This window comes from Hemitrygon akajei, chromosome 18 (genome assembly GCF_048418815.1).
Source record: "Hemitrygon akajei chromosome 18, sHemAka1.3, whole genome shotgun sequence".
Classification (NCBI taxonomy): Eukaryota; Metazoa; Chordata; class Chondrichthyes; order Myliobatiformes; family Dasyatidae; genus Hemitrygon; species Hemitrygon akajei.
The window spans coordinates 33,298,864-33,324,502 of record NC_133141.1 but is presented as its reverse complement, the minus strand read 5'-3'; the positions used below and the strand labels follow the sequence as shown (position 1 = coordinate 33,324,502).

The 25,639-nt window shown below is 47.0% G+C and overlaps 1 protein-coding gene across 2 annotated transcripts; it reads right to left on the bottom strand.

Moving 5' to 3' along the window:
- Positions 1-11: 11 nt before the first annotated feature.
- LOC140741277 (KAT8 regulatory NSL complex subunit 2-like) lies at positions 12-24,694 on the bottom strand. 2 transcript variants are annotated; one of them, XM_073071274.1, is made up of 10 exons: positions 24,493-24,694; positions 20,135-20,419; positions 19,417-19,595; positions 17,440-17,554; positions 16,536-16,699; positions 9,944-10,098; positions 9,585-9,684; positions 9,126-9,379; positions 4,833-4,940; positions 12-439 (listed from the first exon to the last, which is right to left on the bottom strand). In XM_073071274.1, exons 2-10 carry the CDS (start codon positions 20,383-20,385, stop codon positions 371-373), a joined length of 1,395 nt encoding a protein of 464 aa, XP_072927375.1. In that variant the 5' UTR covers positions 20,386-20,419; positions 24,493-24,694; the 3' UTR covers positions 12-370. The 2 variants fall into 2 exon arrangements, with proteins under 2 accessions (XP_072927375.1, XP_072927374.1); XM_073071273.1 differs by having other exon boundaries at positions 9,585-9,687; positions 24,493-24,686.
- Positions 24,695-25,639: the final 945 nt, after the last annotated feature.

The following is a 25,639-nucleotide window of genomic DNA, read 5'->3' as shown; positions in this document are numbered from 1 at the left end:
AAACAAACATCTATTTGAAAGCCTTTAATGGAACCAGTGATCACACTGCCACCTCTTTGGTCAATGCTTTGCCACATTGCTACAAACATCCCCGATGGTGGGAAGGGAGAGGTATCAGGACAATAGCTGAAGGGTGGCAAATGTGCAATGATACAATGTGGTGGAGGGGGGAGGGGAAGAGGTGATAGAAACAGGAGCACTGGGACATGACCTCTTCCACAGTGTGACCCCACACCAGGTGTTAGAAGCATGATACCCTCCCACCATGTGCCCGGGGAAAGATCCCCACCCTGCTGGTCACCATCCTGTAGAGATACAGGAGGTAGCAGCCTCAAGTTAGTAGCCCCCACCATTGGGTCTTGCTTGCTGTTCAGCTGATATCCCTGGTACCATTGTGGTCTCTGGTGCTGTGGGTCTGAGAGACCGTCTGCAAAGTAGCCTGTGGGGTGAAGAGAGACAGGTGGTGAGAGATGAAAGTACAGGAGGCAAATTGGTCACACATAGGGGAAGTGAAGGGTGGACAGGTGATGAGACAGGAGACTAGCTTTGGCCACTGCTGAAGCTGGGCACCTACAGGAAGCACACAAGTGGTGCACACCTGCAATAGGTGCATCCAGCTGCAGCTCCTATCAGACTGAGTTAAGGAATTGGAGCAGGAGCTGGATGAACTACGGATCATTTGGGAGGCAGAGATAGATAAGAGTTATCAGGAGGTAGTCACACCGAAAAGACAGGAGGTAGGCAAATGGGTGACAATCAAGAGAGGCAGAGGGAGCAGACAGAGAGAGAAGAGCACCCCTGTGGCCGTTCCCATCAAAAATAAGTATACTGTTTTGGATACTGTTGGTGGGGATGACCTACCAGGAACAAGCTGCAGTGGTCCTGTCTCTGGCACTGAGGTTGGACCCTCGACTAGGAAGGGGAGGAGGGAAGAGAAGAGAGCAGTATTGATAGGGGATTCTATAGTCAGGGGGGCGGATAGGAGATTTTGTGGGGAAGATCGGGAGTCTCGGATGGTATGTTGCTTCCCTGGTGCCGGGGTCCGAGACATCTCAGATCGGGTGCAGGTTATTTTCGAGAGGGAGGGCAAGAATCCAGATGTTGTGGTCCATGTAGGGACCAATGATGTGGGTCAGATGAGTGAGGGGGTCCTGCGTAGGGAGTTCAGGGAGTTAGGTACGAAGCTGAAGAGAAGGACCCCCAGGGTAACAATCTCTGGATTGCTACCTGTGCCACGTGCGAGTGAGGCAAGGAACAGAAAGATTATAAAGATTAATACGTGGCTGAGAGGATGGTGCAGGAGGGAGGGCTTCAGGTTTGTAGATAATTGGGCTTTGTTCCAGAGAAAGTGGGATCTGTTCCGAAGGGACGGTTTACACCTGAACTGGAGCGGTACTAACATTCTTGCAGGGAAGTTTGCTAGTGCTTCTTTGGGGGGGGGGGGGGGGGGTTTTAAACTAAATTTGCGGGGGGGGGGGGGCGGGGATCCAGAATGTGAGAGAGGATAGCGGGAGGAAGAATAAAGGACAGGTGGGGACTACACGGTTCCGGAATATTAAGTGTGTAGTACAGAAAGGTGAGGCGGAACAAGTGATAAGGAGGACACGTGCAGAGGGATGGTCTGACGGAACATGGAGTTAAATGTGTTGAAAGAATAAGTAAATTTAGGAAGGACAACAAAATTCTAGGGGCATATAGCCCGATGGGAGTTCGGGGAGCTGGGTTAAGCACAATAGGCAGCGATTCAAATAGAGAGGAGAAATGGGCTAAAAATTCTATATCTGAATGCACGAAATGTCAGAAATAAGGCGGATGAGCTTGAAGCCCAGGTGCGAATGGGTAACTATGATGTTGTTGGGATAACGGAGACATGGCTGCAGGGAGATCAGACCTGGGAAATGAATGTTCAAGGGTATACGTGCTATCGTAGGGACAGAAATGTGGGCAGAGGGGGTGGGGTGGCCCTGTTGGTGAGGAATGAGATTCAGTCTTTTGCAAGGGGGGACATAGGGGCAAGAGAAGTAGAGTCTGTGTGGATAGAATTGAGGAACAGTAAGGGCAAAAGGACCCAAATGGGTGTTGTCTACAGGCCACCAAACAGTAGCATGGATATTGGGTGCCAGTTGAATAGGGAGTTAACATTAGCATGTGGCAAAGGTAATGTTGCAGTAGTTATGGGGGATTTCAACATGCAGGTGAACTGGGAGAATCAGGTTGGTGCTGGACCACAGGATAGGGAGTTTGTAGAGTGCCTACGGGATGCATTCTTGGAACAGCTTGTATGAGAGCCGACCAGGGACAAGACTATTCTGGATTTAGTGTTATGTAATGAACAGGATTTGATAAGCGATCTTGCAGTAAGGGAGCCATTACGAGGTAGTGATCATAATATGATAAGTTTTTATCTGCAATTTGAGAAGGATAAGGGCAGCTCGGAAGTGTCAGTGTTGCAGTTGAACAGGGGAAACTATGGAGCCATGAGGGACTGGACAGATAGCCTAGCAGAAAAGACAGTGGAACAGCAATGGCAGGTATTCTTGGGAATAATGCACAAGGTGCAAAATCAGTTCATCCCCCAGAGAAGGAAGGATTCAAAGGGGGGGAAAGGGGCCACAGTGGTTGACAAAGGAAGTCAGAGATTGCATAGCATTAAAAAAAAGGAAGTATGACAGAGCTAAGGTGAGTGGGAGGACAGATGATTGGGAAATTTTTAAGGAACAACAGAACTTAACTAAAAAGACAATACGGGGAGAAAAAATGAGGTACGAACGCAAGCTAGCTAGGAATATAAAGGAAGATAGCAAAAGCTTTTTTAGGTATGTGAAGAGAAAGAAGATAGTTAAGAACAATGTTGGGCCCTTGAAGAATGAATTGGGTGAAATTGTTATGGGAAACAGAGAAATGGCAGAAGAATTTAATGAGTACTTTAGATCTGTTTTCACTAAGGAAGACACAAGCAATCTCCCAGATGTATGGATGGGCCAAGGACATAGGGTAACAGAGGAAATGAAACAGATTGACATTAGGAAGGAAACGGTGTTGAGAAGACTGATGGGACCGAAGGCTGACAAATCCCCAGGTCCAGATGGTCTGCATCCTAGGGTACTAAAGGAGGTGGCCCTGGAAATTGCGGATGCATTGGTAATCATTTTCCAATGTTCCTTAGATTCAGGATCAGTTCCTGAGGATTGGAGAATGGCTAATGTTATCCCACTTTTTAAGAAAGGAGGGAGGGAGAAAACAGAGAACTATCGACCTGTCAGCCTGACATCGGTGGTGGGGAAGATGCTAGAGTCCATTATTAAGGATGAAATAGTGGCATATCTAGATAGCAGTGATAGGACTGGGCCGAGCCAGCATGGATTTACCAAGGGTAAATCATGCTTGACTAATCTGTTGGAGTTTTTCGAGGATGTAACCAAGAAATTAGACGGGGGAGACCCAGTGGATGTAGTATACCTCGATTTTCAGAAGGCATTTGATAAGGTCCCACATAGGAGATTGGTGGGTAAAATCAAAGCTCAGGGCATCGGGGGAAGACATTGACATGGATAGAAAACTGGTTGGCAGATAGAAAGCAAAGGGTAGCGGTGAATGGGTGTTTCTCGGAATGGCAGGTGGTGACTAGTGGGGTGCCACAGGGCTCGGTATTGGGACCACAGCTGTTTACCATTTACGTCAACGATTTGGATGAAGGCATTGAAAATAACATCAGCAAATTTGCTGATGATACTAAGCTGGGTGGCAGTGTGACATGTGATGAGGATGTTAGGAGAATTCAGGGTGACTTGGATAGGCTGGGTGAGTGGGCAGATACTTGGCAGATGATGTTTAATGTGAATAAGTGTGAGGTTATCCACTTTGGGAGTAAGAACAGGAAGGCAGATTATTATCTGAACGGTATAGAGTTGGGTAAGGGAGTAATACAAAGAGATCTTGGAGTCCTTGTTCATCAGTCACTGAAGGTGAATGAGCAAGTGCAGCAGGCAGTGAAGAAGGCTAATGGAATGTTGGCCTTTATTACAAAGGGAATTGAGTACAAGAGCAAGGAAATCCTCTTGCATTTGTACAGAGCCCTGGTGAGACCACACCTGGAGTATTGTGTACAGATTTGGTCTCCAGGGTTAAGGAAGGACATCCTGGCTGTAGAGGAAGTGCAGCGTAGATTCACGAGGTTAATTCCTGGGATGTCAGGACTGTCTTACGCAGAGAGGTTAGAGAGACTGGGCTTGTACACGCTGGAATTAAGGAGATTGAGAGGGGATCTGATTGAAAATTATAAGATTATTAAGGGATTGGACAAGATAGAGGCAGGAAATATGTTCCAGATGCTGGGAGAGTCCAGTACCAGAGGGCATGGTTTGAGAATAAGGGGTAGGTTATTTAGGACAAAGTTAAGGAAAAACTTCTTCTCCCAGAGAGTTGTGGGGGTCTGGAATGCACTGCCTCGGAAGCTAGTGGAGGCCAATTCTCTGGATGCTTTCAAGAAGGAGCTAGATAGGTATCTTATGGATAGGGGAATCAAGGGATATGGGGACAAGGCAGGAACCGGGTATTGATAGTAGTTGATCAGCCATGATCTCAAAATGGCGGTGCAGGCTCGAAGGGCCGAATGGTCTACTTCTGCACCTATTGTCTATTGTAAGTGACCATTTGGCCCCTCCATGCTGCTACATGGGTCAGGAGGCGGGGGGCCATTTGGTTCTCATGGGGAGCGAAGGCAATGGATGGTGACGTTAAGATACTCAGTGCAGGGTTAAATTCAGTGGCCAGTCTTAGCGGGTCGAGGAGTGCCCCCATCCCCCATGGGGCTAACCCGCGTCCACACTGACCTCTGCCAAGTCTGACTCGTCTGTTGACTGGGTGCTGGTGCCCTGGGCAGGGTCAAAGAGCGGTGAGGGCGGGCACTGCAGACTGTCACCCACCACGTCCAGGCAGTCCTATAGAGGATAATAACACTGTTAGAGAGGAAGACTCACCCTAGTCCCACCCCAATACCCCTCCCATAACCTCTTAAGTACCTGACAACCCTCCCGTCTGTGACCCCCTCCAGCCCCTAAACCCCTGATCCATGTAATCCTCTCAACTCAACCTCCCTTTCCTCCTTCAGTTACCCAGGTCCCCAAGCTCTGGAACTCCTTATCTACGCCTCCCCATCTCCCTCACTGCACCAAACCTTTGGCTAAGGACCCTTTGGCTCTGATCTAAGGAGTTTGCAGTGAAAATGTCGACAGCCACTAGGAATGTTGAAGGTGCAGACAGGCAACAGCCCAGTCCACACGACCTTGTGTCTCTCCCTGATGATCTGGCTGGAATTGTAAGTAAACCCAAAGACCACAGGGAGAGTTCACTGTCGGCTAACTGTTTGAAACCGCCGGCTACAACAAACCGGTGGTCTTGATTCAGAGCCTGGTGCTACTGGGAGTTTGGGATACCAAATCCTTCAACATCAAAGCCCCATTAATGCTCTGTGTCATTGGATGTGCCCTTCACATTCCAACACCTTACAGAGGACCCTTTGTGTAGATTTGAGTAAAGTGCAAGGCCCCTCATGCGAAGCTCATCCAGAAGATTAAGATGCACGGGAACTGCGGTGAATTGGCCATCTGAATTAAGAACTGGCTTGCCCATAGAAGACAGAGGGTAGTGTTGAAGGGACTGGAGGTCTGTGATTAGTGGTGTTCCACAGGGATCTGTACTGGGACCTCTGCTGTTTGTGATGTTCAGTATATAAATAACCTGAATGAAAATGTAACTGGATAAGTTAGTTTGCAGATAATATGAAGATGGGTGGTGTTGCGGATAGTGTAGACGACTGACAAAGAATAAAACAGGATATAGATCAGTTGCAGATACTGTTGGAGAAATGGCAGATGGGAGTTTAACCTGGCCAAATGTGAAGTGTTGCACCTTGGTAGGTCAGATGCAAGGAGACAGTACACTGTTAAGGGCAAGATCCTTAACAGTGTTGATGAGCAGAGGGCTCTTGGGGTCCACGTTCACAGCTCCCTCAAAGTGGCTACACAGGTTGATAGGGTGGAGAAATAGTCATATGCAATGCTTGCCTTTATTAGTTGTAGCAGGGTTCAAAAGTCAGTAAGTTATGTTACAGCTTTAAAAGCAAATCATCTGGAGTATAGCATACAGTTCTGGTCTCCCCATTATAGGAAGAATGTCAAGGCTTTGGAAGAGGTTCATCAGGATGCTGCCTGGATTAGAGGGCATTTGCTAATGTGCCAGAGGTTGGACAAACCTGCCTGAGAAGTGGAGGCTGAGGCGAGATCTGATAGAGGCTTAGAAGATTATCAGATGCATAAATAGAGTAAACACACAGTATCTTTTCCCCCAGGGTTGAAATGTCCAATACCAGAGGATATGCACTTAAGGTGAAAGGAGGCAAGTTCAAAGGAGACGCAAGGGTTTTTTTTAAAACCCACAGAAAATGGTGGCTGTGTGGGGTGGTGTGATAACCCTTTGCAATTACCTGGTTTTCTGCATTAAATACTCATAAAATGCAGTATGATCTCAATCTCAGTCACAATAATAGACAAACACAACCTGCCTAAACTAATAAGACTCAAACAATTGTACTTTTCTTGTCAATACAGAGTACACCATTTAAACAACTACAGTCCAGGTTCAAAAAAGTCTGTGAACCTCTGGAGTAATGCCTTCTGCAAAGCTATTTGGAGTCAGGTGTTCCAGTCAATGAGATGAGTTTGGAGGTGTGGGTTGTAGAGGTGTCCTGCTCTAAAAAAAGACAACGTCAGGTTACTGAATGAGCCTGCTCTTCGCAAGAAAGATCTCTTTATGTGCACCGTGCCTCCATCAAAACAAGTTTCAGAGGACCTTAGATGAATTGTAGAGATGCATGAAGCTGGAAAAGGCTACAAAGGCATTTCTAAAGACCAGAGTGTTTATCAGACCACAGTAAGAGAAACTGTCTACAAATGGAGGAACCTCAGTACTGTTGCTACTCTCCCTAGGAGTGGGTATCCTGCAAAGATCACACCAAGAGCACAACGTGCAATGCTGAAGGAGGTGAAAAAGAACTCCAGGGTAACAGCAAAAGACCTGCAGAAATCTCTAGAACTTGCTAAAGTCACTGTTCATGTGCCCACTATAAGAAAAAAAACTGAACAGGAATGGTGTTCGTGGAAGGACACCATGGTGAAAACTACTGCACTTCAAAAAAGAAAAGAAATTGCTGCACATCTCAAATTTGCAAAAGATCACCTGGATGTTCCACAATGCTTTTCACAGAAATGCACACTGCTATGTTTAGAGGAAAAAGGGCACTGCACACCATCCCAACCGTGAAGCATCGTTGAAGAAACATCATAGTTTTGGAGCTCTTTTGCTGCTTCAGGGCCTGGACAGCTTGCAATTGTTGAGGGGAACAATGAATTCACAATTGTATCAAGACATTTTACAGGGGAATGCCAGGGTAGTGGTCCGTCACCTGAACCTTAATAGAAGTTGGATGACGCAACAAGACAATGGTCTGAAAAACAAGAGTAAATCAACAGCAGAATGGTTTAAAAAGAACAACATTTGTGTTTTGTAATGGCCAAGTCAGAGTCCAGACCTTAACCCAATTGAGATGTTGTGGCATGTGTTGTGGCTGTTCATGCAAGGTATCCCAGGAATATTGATGAACTGAAACTTGATCACAATGACATCCTTGTCGTTGTGATCAAGTCTGATCATCAGCCTCAGGAAATGTCCAGTGGAGGTTATTGATGTGTAAGGAGGTTATTAAATACAAGGGTTCACATACTTTTTCCAGCCTGGATTGTGAATGATTAACCCCCAATGTATTCAAAAAGACATGAAAAGTTTGTGTTATTAGTTTAGGCAGATTGTGTTTGTCCATTATTGTGACTCAATGAAGATCAGACCATATTTTGAATAATTAATGCAGAAAACCTGGTAGTTGCAAAGGGTTCACAAACTTTCTTGCAACTGTAGACTTCTAAGAGATGTTTCATGGTACATGAATGTGAGGGAAATGAAAGGATATGGACATTGTGAAAGCAGAAGGGATTTATTTAGTTAGCCATCTGATTCCTAATTTAAATGGTTAGGCACATTGTGTGTTCTATGTTAATCTCCCCATAAATCCAGTCGCCTCCTGCACTCCTTTCACACACCAAGTAATGTGAGATCACACCCCTCACACACTCACCTATACATGACTAACGTGCTGTATATCCAGTCATTCCCTCCCCTCCCACCTACCAGGTACTGTGGGATCACACCCCTCACACTCACCTACTCATCCCTTCCACTCCAACACACCCTGGACTGTGTCACGACAGTATTACACAAGACATACATTGGAGCCTACCCCTTCCTGTACATCCAGGCACCTCTTCCCCTTCAACACATCACATACTGACATACACACCATGCTCTCCCCATCACTCACTGTACATCCAGCCAGTCCCCTTTCCCATCTCTACGCGAGACCAAGATGCCCAGTAAAGGCTCCTACAAAATTCTGAACATGAGATTCTGCAGTTGCTGGAAATCGAGAGCAACACACACAAAATGCTGGAGGAGCTCAGAGGTTTAGGCAGTATCTATGGAAATTAATAAACAGTTGAGGTTTCAGTCCGAGACCATGCTCTGATGAAGGGCTTTGGCCCGAAATGTCAACCATTTATTCCTCTTCATAGATGCTGCCTAACCTGCTGAGTTCCTCCAGTGTTTTGTGTGTTACAATATTCTCAGTTAACATAGTTCAGGTCAGGTTTCCTGTGGTGAGCGACTCTCCCTGTCTGACCCCTGGACAGACTAGCTTCATCAGTCAACCTCTCCTTCCATCACTGATACACAATGGGCCCAGAAGGGCAAGGGCAGGGGATGCTGAGAAATATATTGACTGTTCTTTCCCCATTACATCCTGGGAACTCCCTCTCTGACAGCATTGCAGAAACACCTTCACATGAGTGGTCTGAGGAGGGAAATAACTCCTATGTTGCCCGAGGGATGAAGGAGACAAATGTTGAATTCTCTCACCTTGGAGGGAGGACCCAAGTTGCACCCAGGCAGCATTTCAGAAAGTGGACATTCGTGCCCAGAATTCCCAGGCACCCCACCCCCCACCATCCTGGGCTCACCTCGCTGAACTCCAGTGGCAGCACCTCGGACGGCTGGAGCTCGGCTGCACTCAGGTACAGGTCGGCTGGCCCGCTCTGCAGCTGCTGGGAGGCACAGAGGGCAGGTTCAGGCTGGTACATTTGCGGGGGCACCTGCAGATGTAGGGGGCAGCAGGGCTGCTCCGCCTGGCTCAGGGGCACAGGCTTTGTGCAGGGCACCTCCTTCACCCCCGCGCATGGCTGGAACAGCACCTGGCTGGGGTCTTGACAGATATCTGACAGCAGGTTAAAGCGAATAGCATTCTGGGGGGGTTTCTTCTGTGCCACCTTCCCCATCCCACCACAGGGCTGACAGAGAAGGGCATCTAGTTTCCCCAATGTGACCTGGAGACCAAACCAGAGACCCCAAACACAGGACCCATCCCTAAACAGAGGGATCACATAGCCACACCCCCAGTGAGGGTGTGTGAGGAAGGATACGGTTAAGGCAGTGCCTACTGAGTGGAAGAGAGGGAGCAGGACACCGGAGCCCATCTGTTACCACCACACAGCGCTGGGTCTGGCGGGCGCTGGGCTGTGCCTGCTGGGGAAGAGAGGAAACACTGGTCAGTGGGGCAAAGTCCACCGCATCTGCCCGCTCACCCCAAAGTCCTCCCAGCAACCGACGCACCCAAAACTGAATCACCACGCCCAATACCCACCCTGATCCCTCACCCTCAACTTCTCATGTCCTGTCCCTCATCCACCCAATCACCCTAACCTCACTCCCAATCCCCCACCCTGACCCCTCACCCCCGGCACACCCAATCCCCAACCAAACCCCTCATCCGCCCTCAGACCTGGTGTGGGCCCCCCTCACTGGCCATCACCCGCCTCTCCTTCAGTTGCCGGTGCAGCAGTGCCTCCAGCCCATATCGCCGGCGATACCGTCGCAAGGCCCTCAGCTTACGCAGGTCCACCCGCTCTTTCGTCAGCATGGCCTCCGGACTACCACCTACCTCCAGCAATGGGGGGAGAGAGGGGGAGAGGGGGAGAGAGACAGACAGACACTGGGTTACACCATCAGTCCCATTCCACCCCCCCCACCTCCTCAGCCACACACCAAGTCACCGATTCCTCAGTGCTGGTCACTGAGGGGGTAATAGTCATAGAAAAGCACAACACAGAAACAGGCCCTTGGCCTCACCTAGTCCATGCCGAACCATTTAAGCCACCCAACCCCACTGACCTGTACCTGAACCGTAGCCCTCCATGTACCTATGCAAACGTCTCTTAAACGTTGAAATTGAGCTCACATGCACCACTTGTTTTGCCAACTCGTTCCACATTCTCACCACCCTGAGTGAAGAAGTTCCCCCTCGTGTTCCCCTTAAACTTCTCACCTTTCATCCTTAACCTATGACCTCTAATTGTAGTTTAACCCACCCTTGGTGTAATACCCTGCTTGCATTTACTCTATCTACACCCCTCATAATTTTGTATACTGCTATTAAATCTCCCCTCATTCTCTTACAATCCAAGGAATAAAGTCCTAATATAAAAAGCAAAATAATTAATTGTACAAGTATTCACCCCCCCCCTTTAAAATGACACACCAAATCATCACTGGTGCAGCCAATTGGTTTTAGAAGTCACATAATTAGTTAAATGGAGATCACCTGTGTGCAATTGATTGCAGTAAAAATACACCTGTATCTGGAAGGTCCAATTGTTGGTGAGTTCGTATTCTGGCAAAAACTACACCATGAAGACAAAAAAACACACCAAGTAACCCCGCAAAAAGGTTATTGAAAAGCACAAGTCAGGAGATGGATACAAGAAAATTTCCAAGTCACTGAATATCCCTTAGAATAAAGTTAAGTCAATCGAGAAATGGAAAGAATATGGCACAGCTGTAAATCTGCCTAGAGCAGGCTGTCCTCAAAAACTGAATGACTGTGGGGACTAGTGAGGGAGGCCACCAAAAGATCTGTGACAGCTCTGGAGGAGTTACAAGCTTCAGTGGCTGAGATTGGAGAGTGGCAAAGAGACAGCCACTGTTGAAAAAACTCACATGAAATCTCAGCTAGAGTTTGCCAGAAGGCATGTGGAAAACTCTGAAGTCAGCTGGAAGGAAGTTCTATGGTCTGATGAGAGCAAAATTAAGGCCCACACACAAAATGCTGGAGGAATTAAGCTTTCTGGCCATCAGACTAAATGCTATGCTTGCCGTTAGCCAAACACCACACATCAAAGACACACCATCCCTAGTGTGAAGCATGGTGGTGGCTGCATCATGCTGTGGGGATGCTTCACTGCATCATGCTCTGGAAGGCTTGTGAAGGAGGGGGGTAAAATGAATGCAGCAAAATACAGGGAAATCCTGGAGGAAAACTGATGCAGTCTGCAAGAGAACTCCAACTTGGGAGAAGATTTGTTTTCCAGCAAGACAATGACCCCAAGCATAAACCCAAAACTACACAGGAATGGCTTAAAAATGACAAGGCAACACCTCGCACTTGTCTGTATTGAATTCCATCTGCCATTTTTCCAACTGGTCCAGATCCCGCTGATCTTAGTGCCATCCACAAATTTGCTGATCCAGTTACTCACATCATCATCAGATCGTTGATATAGACCCAGCACCAATCCCTGCGGCACATCACTAGTCACAAGCCTCCAGTAAGAGGGGAAACCATCTACTACCACTCTGGCTTCTCCCACAAAGCCAAAGCCAATGTCTAATCCAATTTATTACCTCATCTTGAATGCCAAGCAACTGAACCTTCCTGACCAATCTCCAAGGTGGAAACTTGTCAGATATGACTATAATGACACACCAATTTCTTTACTCAGAGAGTGGTAGCTGTGTGGAACGAGCTTCCAGTAGAAGCGGTAGAGGCAGGTTCGGTATTGTCATTTAAAGAAAAATTGGATAGGAAAGGAATGGAGGGTTATGGGCTGAGTGTGGGCCAGTGGGACTAGGTCAGAGTAAGCATTTGGCACGGACTAGAAGGGCCGAGATGGCCTGTTTCCGTGCTGTAATTGTTATATAATCTATAGGAGCAGAATTAAACCATTTGCCCCATCGAGTCTGCTCCGCCATTTCATCATGGCTAATCCATTTTCCCTTCATGCCCTGACCAATCAAGAATCTATCAACCTCTGCCTTAAATATACCCAATGACTTGGCCTCCAAAGCCACCTGTGGCAACAAATTCTACAGATTCATCACTCTCTGGCTAAAGAAATCATGTCTCATTGAGGAATGAAATGCAGAATTAAAAGGGCGAGAACCTAACTGACTTATTGGCAGCTTGACAAGTCGTTCTGTGAAAATAATGTGTGAACAAAGAAGTGTTTGTTCCATGAGAAGCTTTTCAGTCTACCCTTATCTGCATGTGATGACAATGTATAACAGCGGCTCCACGCAGTATTCTGGGCTCACTAGGCTGCAGATTTTCTCAAGCTCAGTGAGCAGAGACTCTGTGTTTGACAGTTATTCCCTGAGTTGAACCTAAAGGCCTCTGGTAGAGAGGCAGATCGACGTCATCTCTGTTTTAAAAGGATGCTCTCGATCCAGAGGCTGTCCCCTCTGGTCTTAGACTCTCCCACCATAAGAAACTTCCTCTCCACAACCTCTTTATTGAGGCCTTTCAACATTCGAAAGGTTTCAATGAGGTCACTCCTCTGAATTCTTCTGAATTCCAGTGATTACAGACCCAGAGCCATCAAATGCTCCTCATATGACAACCTTTTGATCTCGGAACCATTTTCGTGAAAATCCTTTGATCTGTCTCCAGTGTCAGCACATCCTTTCTTAGAAAAGGGTCCCAAAACTGCTCATAATACTCTAAGTGAGGTCTCACCAGTACTTTATAAAGTCTCAGCATTACATCCTTGCTTTTATATTCTAGTCCTCTCAAAACGAATGCGAACATCGCATTTGCCTTCCTCACCCCAGATTCAATCTGCAAATTAACCTTTAGGGAATCCTGCACAAGGACTCTCAAGTCCCTTTGCATTCAGGCTTTTGAATTTGCTCTCCATTTAATCTACCCTTTTGTTTCTTCACCGAAGTGCATGATCGTACACTTCCCAACACTGTATTCCATCTGCTACTTCTTTGCCCATTCTCCTGATCTGTTTAAGTCCTTCTGTAGCATCTTTACCTCCTCAAAACTATCTGCCTCTCCACCCATCTACATATTGTCTGCTAAGTTTGCAACAAAACCATCAATTCTATCATCCAAATCAATGACACATAACGCAAGAAGTGGTCTCAACTCAGGTCCCTGTGGAACACCATTAGTCACCAGCAGCCAAACAGAAAAGGCCCCCTTTATTCCCCCTCTTTTCCTCCTGCCTATCAGCCACTACTTTATCTATGCTAGACTCTTTCTTGTAATACCATTTGCTCTTATCATGCCTCATGTGTGGCACCTGGTCAAAGGCCTTCTGAAACTGCAAGTATACAGTACAACATCCACCAATTATTTGTCTATCATGCTTCAAATAATTCCAAAAGATTTGTCAGGCAAGATTTTCCAATGAGGAAACCATGCTGACCGTGGCCTATTTTACCATGTGTCTCCAAGTACCCAGAAACCACATCTTTAACAATCGATTCCAACATCTTCCCAATCACTGAGGTCAGCCTAAATGGCCCATAATTTCCTTTCACCTGCCTCTCTCCCTTCTTGAAGAGTGGAGAGACGTCTGCTATTTTCCAGTCCTCCAGAACCATGTCAGAATCAACTCATTCTTGAAAGGTCATTATTAATGCCTCCACAATCTCTTCAGCTCTTTCAGAACCCTGGAGTGTAGACTGTTTGGTCAGGTGACTTACCTACCATCAGACCTTTCAGTTTCCCAAGAACTTTCTCCCTAAGTAATGGCAACTTCACCCACTTCTGCCCCAACACCTGGGACTTCCAGCATGCCTTGCTAAGGTCCACACAGGCAACATCCACTGCCTTGCCTTAAATCAACTTTCCTGGTAACTTCCTTGAAAAACTCTTAAGACATGACCTGCCTTGGATAAAGCCATGCTGACTATCCCTAATCAATTCCTGTCTGTCCAAATACTCATATGCAGTCCCATAGAAAACCTTCCAATAACTTTCCCACCACTGATGTCAGGCCCACTGGCCTATAATTCCGTGTTGTATTTTTAGTCTTTCTTAAACAGCAGAACAACATTAGCCCTCTAGTACCTCACCTGTCACTGAGGATGATTTAACTATCTCTGCTAGGGCTCCTGCAATTTCTACACTTGCCTCCCCTGGGATCCAAGGGAACACCTTGTCAGGCCCTGGGGATTTATCCACCCTAATTTGCCTCAAGGACAACAAACACCTCCTCTTCCCTAATCTGTATTGGATCCATTACCTCGCTGCTGCTTTGCCTCACTTTTATAGACTCTGTCCATCTTCCAAGTAAATACAGATCAAAAAATTCTTTTAACATCTCTCCAATCTCTTTTGGCTCCACAAATAGATTTCCATTCTGATCTTCCAGAGGACGAATTTTGCCCCTTGCAATCTTTTTGCTTTGAAACTAATGGCATTATGATCACTAGAAACAAAGTGTTCCCCTACACAAACATTTGTCACCTGTCCTGTCTCATTCCCTAATAGATCAAATATCACACACTCTCTCATTGGGACTTCTAGGTACTGACTAAAGAAGCTTTCCTGAACACATCTGACAAACTCTATCCCATCTAGTCTTCTTACAATACGGGAGTCCCAGTCAATATATGGGAAGTTAAAATCACCTACTATAACAATTGCAACAGTCTGCAATCTCTCTACAAATATGTTCCTCTAAAATTCTGCAGACTGTCAGGTGGTCTATAATATAGCCCTATTAACGCAATCATACCTTTCTTATTCCTCAGTTCCACCCATAAAGCCTCATTACACGAGTTCTCCAGTGTGTCCTGACTGAAGACAACCGTGACATTTTCCTTAACAAGTAATGCCACCCCTTCCCCTTTAATCCCATCTGCTTAGTCACACCTAAAACAATGGAACTCTGGAATACTGAGCTGCCAGTCCTGCCCCTCCTTTAACCAAGTCTGACTAATGGCTACAATACCATGATTCCTTATGTTGATCCACGGCCTGAGCGCATCTGTCTTTCCTATGATACTTCTTGCATTGAAATATACACCGCTGAAAACATTAGTTGCACCATGCTCAACCTTTTGATTCCTGATTTTGTCTGAAGCTTTAGCAACGTGTCTCCACAACCTCTCTCCTATCTGTTCTGGCACTCTGGTTCCCACCCCCCTGCAACTCTAGTTTAAATCCCACTATGCAGCACTAGCAAACCTTCCTGCTAGGGTATCAGCCCCCCCTCCAGTTCAGGTGCAAACTGCCTCTTCTGTATAGGTCCTACCTTTCCTGGAAGAGAGCTGAACGACCCAAAAATCTGATGCTCTCCCACCTACACCAACTCCTTAGCTACATGTTACACTTCATGATCTTCCTATTTCTGGCATTACTATTTTGTGGCACAGTTTGCAAACTGAAAATTACAACCCTGGAGGTCTGTCCTTTAGTTAGCACCTAACTCCCTGAACTCACTTTGCAGAACCTTGGCACTCTTCCTACCCATGTCATTGAGTGATACTTGTATAGACCATGACTTCTGGCTGGTTAGCCTTCCACTGAAGAATGCTGAGGACTTGATCCAAGATGTCCTGAACTCTGGCAACAAACCATCCCAGAATCTTGTTCTTGTCCATGGAACCTCCTTTCTGATCCCCTCATGAACCCCCTTTCACCACAGCTTGCTTCTTCTCCCCCCACTTCTGAGTCACAGAGCCATACTCAGTCCAGAGACCTGACCACTGTGACTTTCCCCTGTTATGTTACCCACTCCCCTCTCCCAACAGTATCCAAAGTGGTGTATTTATTGTTGAGGGAGGTGGCCACAGCAGTAGTGTCCTCTTCCGGACTGTCATCCAATTTCCTGTGTTCTGCACCTAGGGTGTAATTACCTCTCTATATGGCCTGCTCTTCACCCCCTCACCCTCCCAAATCACCTTCTAACACAGTGTTATAAGCTACAGCTGGCTGGACTTCTTGCAAGTGTAGTAGCCAGGGACAGCATTGAACTAATTCTGCCTGGCATCCCTACTGTCTAACTTTGTAATAAAGGGAAAATAACAAAGGAAAAACCCTACCTACAGCTTTTTCGCCTTCTCTCAGTCAAGCCTCTCCTCGCTGAAGCCTCAAAGAACCACTCTAACAATGGTGCCCCAACAATGGTCCAAAACCTCAAATGATGTCCAGCACCCCTCTCTGTACACATTCACCAGTCACTGAGAAGGTACCACAGTGTAGCCTGTCCCAGACACCACCCAGCTGTACACATCCAAAACTCACTCCACCTTCATGAGCTCTGTGCTCCCTCCACAGCCCATGCTCTGCTCTGACTCACCGGCAGCCTCAAGATCGGGCTTGCAGGAGTGCAGGTAACGTCGCCTCTTCTCCTTCAGCAGGTGTTGGAGTCGTTTGAACTGGTCAATGTAGAGCGACTGCAGGCGGATCAGCTTCTCCCGCATCACCAGTGCCACCTCCTCTGCTGTGTACACTCCTGCATGCCTAGGTAAATTGTAACAGGTTAATCTTTGTGCTAGTGGAATGTCTCATCACCACCTTGGCCTTAAATGTAACAGAAATGTCTACTGGGTCTCTAATCACTATTATGGGAATATACCTTGAGAATGTAATACTGTAGGGACAGCCATAGGAACATGGTGAACATAGGGCTGGGGCTCATTAAGAGTGGTGACAAGTGATGACTGATTCTAACTGGGTGGTTTGAGATGGGGTTCACTTCAGTTACTGCAGCATCTTGTATCAGTGGAAAGGGTATAGAGTGATCTGGGGGGGTAGTTTTCGTGGGGTTTTACTAAGAAAAGGGGTGCTGTGGATCAGCAGAACAGGAGGTGTGCTGCAGTGAGAAGGGCCTGTGCACGCCTAGATAAGTATCTTAATGCTTGCTCTGTTCTGTCTTAATAAACGTAGTATTGTAGTTCTAAGTACTGGTGATATTGGTGTTGATGTCTTTCTGTCTCATAGTCAGATGGAGAACCTGCAGTTTTAACAAAATGCTGGGTGCAAGGCAGTAATGTCAAAGAGGATGTGAGTGGGTGCAGTGAACTAGGACATGGTGGGTAGAATAAGAAGCAGCTTGGCCCAGAGAAGGTGAGAGAATGTGAAGAGCCTCTCTTCCTTCATGTTGGGCCTGCACTAGGTTGACTCACTCTGAGGACAAGTTTGATCTCGATTGATGGGAGCCTCAGGGTTAGCGCATGGTTGGCGCTCACTCATTCACTCACTTTAGAGGGTCCTCCTGGTCACTGTCGATGCTGTCGGCCTCACTGTCCGGGTCGCCCCTCCACGTCTGGTCCAGAAGCACTGTCTCGGGCTCCCCCTCACTCCAACTGTCCTCATCTGTAGGTGGATGGACAGGAGGGCATCAGAAGCAGGGTGAATGCTGGTTGGGCTCCCCACTACCCTGTCTTGCCTTTGTCTCATCCATCCTCATCTCTCACTCCCTTAAGTGAGACCTGTCTGCCTCTGCCCCAACCCATCCCACCCTTCACTGTGAGCCCATGTCTTGGATCTAGACTCTCAGGAATCCCCCTTTCAGTCCCAACCTGAAAAATTCTGGTTTTAAACACCTCTCATTCCTGAAGCTCAAGGAATAACCTCCCATTTTGCTGCTACAGTGGTAGCTTTTGGATCCCCATCCCTGAAAAAGTCTTGTGGTTTTATACAACTGTAAGGTAACACTTCAGTCTCCTACACTCCAAAACTCAAGTCACAGGCCTGCCTAGCCCTCACACTGTGTTGTGGTATGTCCTACCCAAACTCTTTCTACAACACAGTTCTGGGTGCAGCCTCATCAGTGCCTTAAACATAATAGATTCTGCAGATGCTGGAAACACACAAAAATGCTGGAGGAACTCAGTAGATCAGGAGGCATCTATGAAAGTGAATAAACAGTCGATGTTTCAGGATGAGATCCTTCTTCAGGACTGGAAAGGAAGGGGAAAGAGGCCAGAATAAAAGGTTTGTGGGGGGGGGGGGGGGGGAGGGAAGGAGAACTAGCTAGAAGGTAATAGGTGAAGCCAGGTGGGTGGGAAAGGTAAACGTCTGGAGAAGAAGGAATCTGAGAGGAGAGTGGACCATGGAAGGAAGAGGCACTAGGGGGATGTGATAAGCAGGTGAAGAGAAGTAGCAAGAGGCCGTGAGAAATGAGAGAGGGAAGGGAGAGGAAAAAAATATTCTGACATCTTCCCCCCTTCCTTTCCAGTCCTGATGAAGTGTCTTGAGGGCAGAGGGCATGGGGTAGAGATTGTACCAGATCCATCCCTGGAACCGAGAGTCTGTTCTGTGAGGAGACTAGGTCCTGTATTCTCTGGGGTTTCAAAGGAGGAGATAATACTATGGGATTTAACAAGGCAGGCATGGAGTTGATGTTCCCTCTCGTAGGAGGTACAGGAGTCCCAGTCCCAGACTAAATGGTCAGTTGTTCAGTACAGAGAAGAGGAGAAATGAAGCTACAGAACTCAAGAGACCACAGCAAGGTTGTACTCACTGCTAACAAGTCACCATATTGGGGAAATAAGCAGGGAAGGAGGGAGAGAATTGTTCTTGCGAAGCTACTGTTTCAGGGCCCATAAAACATAAGACCAGAATTAGGCGACTCAAAACATCAAGCCCCATCCGCCATTCCATCATGCCTAGGCCTTTCAATATTCAATAGGTTTCAATGAGAAGTCCCCACTCAGTTCCTCTAAGCTCCAGCTCGTATGAGACCAAAACCATCAAACAGTTTTCATACGTCAACCCTTTCATTCCTGGGATAACTCTTGTAAATCTCCTCTGGATCCTCTCCAATGCCCACACATCCTTTCTTAGTTAAGGGGCCCAAAACTGTTCACAATAGTCCAAGTGCAGTCTGACCAATGCCTTTAGAAAGACTCAACATTACATCCTTGCTTTCATATTCCAGTCCATAAGACTGTAAGATATAGGAGCAGAAGTAGGCCATTCAGCCCATTGAGTCTGCTCCATTCAATCATGGGCTGATCCAATTCTTCCAGTCATCCCCACTCCCCTGGCTAATCAAGAACCCATCTATCTCTGCCTTAAATACACCTAATGACTTGGCCTCCACAGCCACCTGTGGCAACAAATTCCATAGATTTACCATCCTCTGACTAAAGTAATTTCTCTGTAATTCTGCTCTCTTGCAATGAATGCTCTGTCCGCGCCCTTCCCTCTCCCACGGCCACTGGAACCCGTACCAAGTATCTTGCTGGCCTCGCTCTGGCTGCTGTCTGGTCCCTGGGAGCCCAGATCACTCTTCAGGTAGCTGCTGAGCTGGGCAAGCAGCACCTCAGGTGAGGGGCTGGAGCTGGGCTTCTTCGATGGGACCCTCATGGCCAATGCATTCCTTCGGGCATGCTCTGTACAGAAAACGACCCTGCAAAAGGAGAGTGGAGCAGAAGACGACAGATGGTTAGCGGGCAATGCGCAAGCCCAAAGCTCCTGACCTAGCCCAAGCCCTAGTAAGTGGCTAGGGAAGAGGGACCACCAGGAAACATTTCCTTGCTCCTCATCAACACCATGGCTACAAGAGCAGGCGAGGAATCCTGTACGACTGGCACCCAAGACCCCCGACACCTCAAGGCCTTTCTGCTGTCTACATGTCAGGAGTGTGATGGAACTCTCTCCACATCACTGGGGTGAGAAACTCGACCTCACCCGGGACAAAGCAGCACGCCATTCCACTTACCTCCCAGCCCCCAACACAATTATTCCCTTAACCACTGGCAGTCAATAGCTGCAGCGTGCAGACATTCGCCTGGGCTGCTCCAATAACCCCTCCCAAACTCATCACCTCTTGCCCAAGAGGGCAGCAGCGTATGCAAGGGATCATCACCACCACCACCCAACCCCTCTGGGAAATAATCATAGTGCTTTTCCCAGCACGAGGTCCCAGATGCCAAGGCTACCACCTACCCATCTTTCTTCTCTGGTTTGGGTGCTGCATTTGGGCACCTCCTGCTATTTTTGGATGAGACGTAACTGCACTGCTTGAAGGGAGCGTTCTTGTCCTCAAGGATGTGCTTGAGACAGAACTCCTGGCCCTCCAATCGGGGCTGTGAGCATGGGCGGTGAGAGAAGGAGCAGGCCAGGGTCTCTTGCACCCTGGGGATAGGGGTGAGACGCCCCCGTGTGGAAGGCAGCACATGGATCCGGATTCTGTTCATGGCCACGGAACCTCCCTTAGGCCCACGTTGACACCTGTAAAACACAACAGTAGTTGGTTCATGCTCCTTTTTCCAGACAGGGCTCAACTCCCTCAATGACAGAGGTCCTCGGAAGGACAGTTCGGTCCTGCATAAATGCTGATGGTGGGGGTGTGTTAGGAAACAGAAAGAGATTATCGAACAAGACACCTTTGTTCACTCAAGAGGTTTACAAGAACCCCAAAAGCAGCCTGGTTCATCACTTGTCAATGTTGCAGTTGGCCACACATTGACCTCAGCTTTGTTCCTTCCCATCAGTCCCCACAGCTTCTCTGCAGAGTAAAGATCTATCTGCCTTGGGACCTTGAACATCTTCAGTGATTCTGCTTACCCAAATAATAAGAGATAATATAAGAAATTCCTCCCAACCTGTCTAAAATGGACCATTAATTACCCTGTTACTGTGTACCTGCACCCCCACCCCACCATTCTAAACACTCCCCCACCTTGATTAACATTCTCTGAGTATCCATCCTGTCAAGGCTCCTCAGTATCCAGAATCAGGTTTAATATCACTGGCATACAAGCTCATAAGATACAGGAATAGAATAAGACCTTATTCTTCTGAATTCCAGTGACTACAGGTCCAGAGCCATCAAACGCTCCTCATATGATAAGCCTTTCAATCCTGGAATCATTTACATGAACCTCCTTTGAACCTTCTCCAATGTCAGCACATCCTTTCTTAGATAAGGGGCCCAAAACTGCTCATGATACTCCAAGTGAGGCCTCACCAATGCTTTTTAAATGCTCAACATTACATCCTTGCTTTTATATTCTAGTCCTCTTGAAATGAATGGCAACATCACATTTTCCTTCCTCACCATTGACTCAACCTGCAAATTAGCCTTTAAGGAATATACAGTTGGCCCTCCTTATCCGCGGATTCCGTATGCGCAAATTCAACCATCCGCAAATCACAAAAACCCTTAAGTGCTCTTCCAGCACTTGTTGTTCGAGCATGTACAGACTTTTTTTCTTGTCATTATTCCCTAAACAATGCAGTATAACTACCATTTTATATAGCATTTTCATTGCATTAGGTATTATAAGTAATCTAGAGACGATTTAAAGTATATGGGAGGATGTGCGTGGGTTATCATGCATTAGGGTAGAAAAAAATCGGAAGTTCTCTTACTAAGTAAGTTGGAACAGGTACATCTGGTATTATTTAGCGTCAGTTAGTCAAACGTTTGTCTTAGTATATAGTATATACTTTACCTTTCTATGCATATGAAACACTTAAGGACATATGTTTCAGCACCGGACTCGGGAAGTTTCCAAGCTCGATCTAGTGACAGATCGCTATGGAGCGCACTCTCCACCGTGCCGGGTTGATGTGGAGGATCAAAAACCCAAAAATTAAACCACTGCGTTACTTAGTAATAATTATAGCTCTCATCGGGGCAGAGCCTTTCTCACTTTATCCTTTAAAATTGTTCTGATCGTTGACCGACGTAGCCTAACGCTTTTACAATGACCGATGGCGTTTCACCTCTTTCCGATCGCTTTATTATTTCCACTTTATTTTCAATCGTGACCGTGATTATTTTCGTGAACAGAAACACTGCGGATTCAGAGCTCTGGCGCCAGGTCCTAATGTCCACCGCACTAAGACAGGTTGAATAAGGGACTTCAGCATCCGCAAATTTTGGTATCCGCAAAGGGTCCCGGAACCAATCCCCCACGGATAAGAAGGGCCGACTGTATATATAAAATTAAATGAGCAGTGCAAAACAAGAGCAAAAATGATAAAAATTTCTGAGGCAGATATGTCATCTGGATCAGATAGACTACACCCCAGGGTTCTGAAAGAGGTAGCTGAAGAGATTATGGAGGCATTAGTAATGATCTTTCAATAATCAATAAATTCTGTCATGGTTCCCAAGGGCTGGAAAATTGCAAATGTCACTCCACTCATTCAGAACTGAGAGAAGAAGAAGAAAGGAGATTACAGGCCTGTTAACCTGACCTCAGTGGTCAGAAAGATATTGGAGTCTATTATTAAGGATGTGGTTTCGGGGTACTTGGAGGTACATGATAAAATAGGCTGAAGTCAGCCCCTAATCTATGCCCTCTACTTTTGGTTCCCCCTACCAGTGGGGGGGGGGGGGGAACTGTACCATTCACCTGCTATCCAAGACTGATGATTTACCTCAGTATTGGCATCTGCCCACATAATACCAGAACCCTTAGCATCTAATATCTCAACCCTGATGAGTCTTCCATAACTCTCTGCACCCTCCCCTATCTCTGAGCACAGGCAAAAACAGCCAAACAATGCAATCAAATGCAATCTAAAATTTCGCCGATACCACGGCTGGTGGTAAAATCTCAGGTGGCATATAAGAGTGAGTTCGATCAGCTGGTTGAGGGTTGTCTCAATAACAACCTTACACTGAACATCAAGACCAAGAAACTGATTGTGGACTTCAGGAAGGGGAAGTTGGACACACACCAGACCTCATTGAGGGGTTCGAAGTGGAAAGCATGAGCAGTTTCAAGATCCTGTGAGTTGGCACCTTACAGGAGCTATCCTGTGTCCCCACCCCACCCTTCATCAAGACTGGAAAGGAAAGGGGAAGATGCCAGAATAAGAAGGTGGTGGGAGGGGGAGAAGAACAAGCTAGAAGGTGATAGGTGAAGCTGAGTGGGTGAGGGATGAAGTGAGAAGCTGGGCAGTGACAAGTGCAAAAGGCAAAGGACTGGAGAGGAGAGGAGAGTGGACCATTGGGTCTCACCAATGCACAAGTGGCTACATCAGGAGCATGGGATACAGTAGATGATCCCAACAGATCCACAGGAGAAGTGCTGCCTCACCTGGAAGCACTGTTGGGGGCCCTGAATGGAGGTGAATGGGCAGGTGTAGCATTTCTCTCACTTGCAGGGACATGTCCCAGGAGGGAGATACTGGTAATTTTGTTCTTTCTTATCCCCTCCCCTTCTGTCAGAATGGATAAGGGAATCACAGTATCCTTCAGAAAGTTGAGAGTGGGTGGGTGGGTGTAAAGACATGTTTGTTAGCATAGCAGAGTCAAACCAAAAATGGCAGAATTGGCAGAGAATGATTTGTTGGATGTGGAGGTTCATGGGGTGATAGGTGAGGACAAGAGGAACTCTATCCCTGATAAGGTGGTGGGAAGGGGTGAGTACTGCTGTCCAGGAAATGGAGGAAATGGAGGAAATGCAGGTGAGAGCAGCATCAATGGTGGAGAAAAGGAAACACTCCTCTCGGAACATATGTTGCAGAGATGAATGAACTGATAAAAGGGAATTGCATAGGGTGGGAAGAGGAACAGTCAAAATCGGCATGGTAATCGGCTATGTATTATGCTGGGTATCTTGAGCAACACAGACAAATGCTGGAGGAACTCAGCTGGTCAGGCAGCATCTATGTAAAGGAATAAACAGTTGATGTTTCAGGGCAAGACACTTGATCAGGACATGTTAGTGATGAAAAAACATGATTCAAATTCACTTCTCCTTTAAGGCAGTTTGTGAGAAGCTGCAGGCCCGTCTCTGCTGTTATATTTTAGGCTGATTAATAAAGGCAAGTATTCTATACGCTTTCCTAACAATCCACTGTCTCTCTGTTGGCCAAATCTCCTAGAGATTGCCTTTAAACCCAACGCCAGAACTGATCTTTACCCAACTAGATCGAGAGCAGTTTTAGTGTTGGGACTTCCATGGGATGACGGCTATTGCATTTCTGCTAATCCCATGGAAGATGTGTTTTGAGACCGGCATACCCAGCCGTGCAAGTGACTTCAGTTTCAACATGGTTAGTCGTCTGTGAGCTATTACTGTGAATGGAGTTTGGCCAAGGAGGCAGTTCGTAACCACACGGGAGGCAGACATGTTTTGGGGCGAATATTCGATCTAGGAGGTGGAATGATAGAGATTTTTGTTGGCCTTGATTCCATTGACCTCTGAACCTCGAAGCCACACCGCCATCTTGTCTCCATCAAGGGGACTATCCCGCCAACCCCATGCCGGCCGATTCCTCCCAAGAGTCAACCCCTCCCTCCCTAGACTTTCCAGCAGGCTTCTCCCCATCCTCCACCGTACCTTCCCTCCAGAACCCAGAGGCATATTTCCGCAGAAGCACGACTTCACCCTCACTCCGTCAACGTTCGCCAATCTCAACTCAGCCACTTCCAGTCTGGCAATGGACGACCGAACAAGGACTCGATCACACCCCTTCCTCTTCCTATTGGTCGGACTCCAAATGTTCCTCGTAGCTACTGGATGTTACATCCGTCAATCAACGCCGGACGTTAATACGAAGCCGCCTCGCGCTGATCACGTCCATCTAACAAGCAGCCCTCGCGGCTATTGGATGCTCAGGTCAATCAACACTGGTGGTGCTCTCAATCATTACTCCACGCACTGGCACCTCCCTGATAGGTGGATTATGAACAGCCGCCCAGCGCCGCTTGTTCTTATTGGCTATCATCTACGTCAATCAGTAAAAGCTAGAGCGGTTCAAAAATAATACCCAAAAACCTGAGATCAATATGATTAATATACTAAAAGCTGCGTAGGCAGCGCCACTGAAAAATTAACCTTTTCAGGTCGATAAGGTTTCCTCAGGAATTAATTTTGGAATAAATACTATCCGCCCGTAACAGCGACCTTCCACGCTCCGCACTACCCATTGGTTGTTCGTCATGTCTATCGAGCAGCTAGGCACCAGTCCTGCTCCCTCAAATACTAAAGAGCTTTAAGACTATATCCCACCTACTCCCGTTGTGGATTGGCTATCATATCGATTTGGTCAGGCGGGATTGGATGACCTTTCCGTCTTTTAAGGCGGTGTTTGCATAATCCTTTGGTTTAATCACGAAGAAATTGCGTTCAGTTTTTACAGTAGGTGTGGCTTCAAGTAATAAAGAATACTGAAGAAAGAAACCGTTGACGCATTGCGGCCGACTAGGGAGCAGATATCACAATGGCCTCCCCCCCCACCCTGTCACGAGTGTCTCTGTCGTCACTGCGCAGGAGCAGAGGTGGAACTCAATGTCTATATATAGGGGTGCTTCGGCGTTCTTCCCCCATTCCCCGCAGAGGCTGCAGCCATGGAGGATCCGATTATTCGAGTAGCTTTCCAACTTCATCACATCGTTGTTTTTATTTTTTTCTCGAGTGTTTGCCGTTAGCGACCACAATAAAACGGGCTGCAAAGTTGGTCTTGCGAGTGTGTTTTTAATCTGGC

Coding starts and splice junctions, on each gene's coding strand:
- LOC140741277 (XM_073071273.1), bottom strand. CDS start 20,385: ATGAACAGAATCCGGATCCATGTGCTGCCTTCCACACGGGGGCGTCTC. Junction 19,596..20,134: donor AAACCAGAGAAGAAAGATGG/GTAGGTGGTAGC, acceptor CTCCTTTTGCAG/GGTCGTTTTCTGTACAGAGC. Junction 17,555..19,416: donor CGAGGCCAGCAAGATACTTG/GTACGGGTTCCA, acceptor ATCCACCTACAG/ATGAGGACAGTTGGAGTGAG.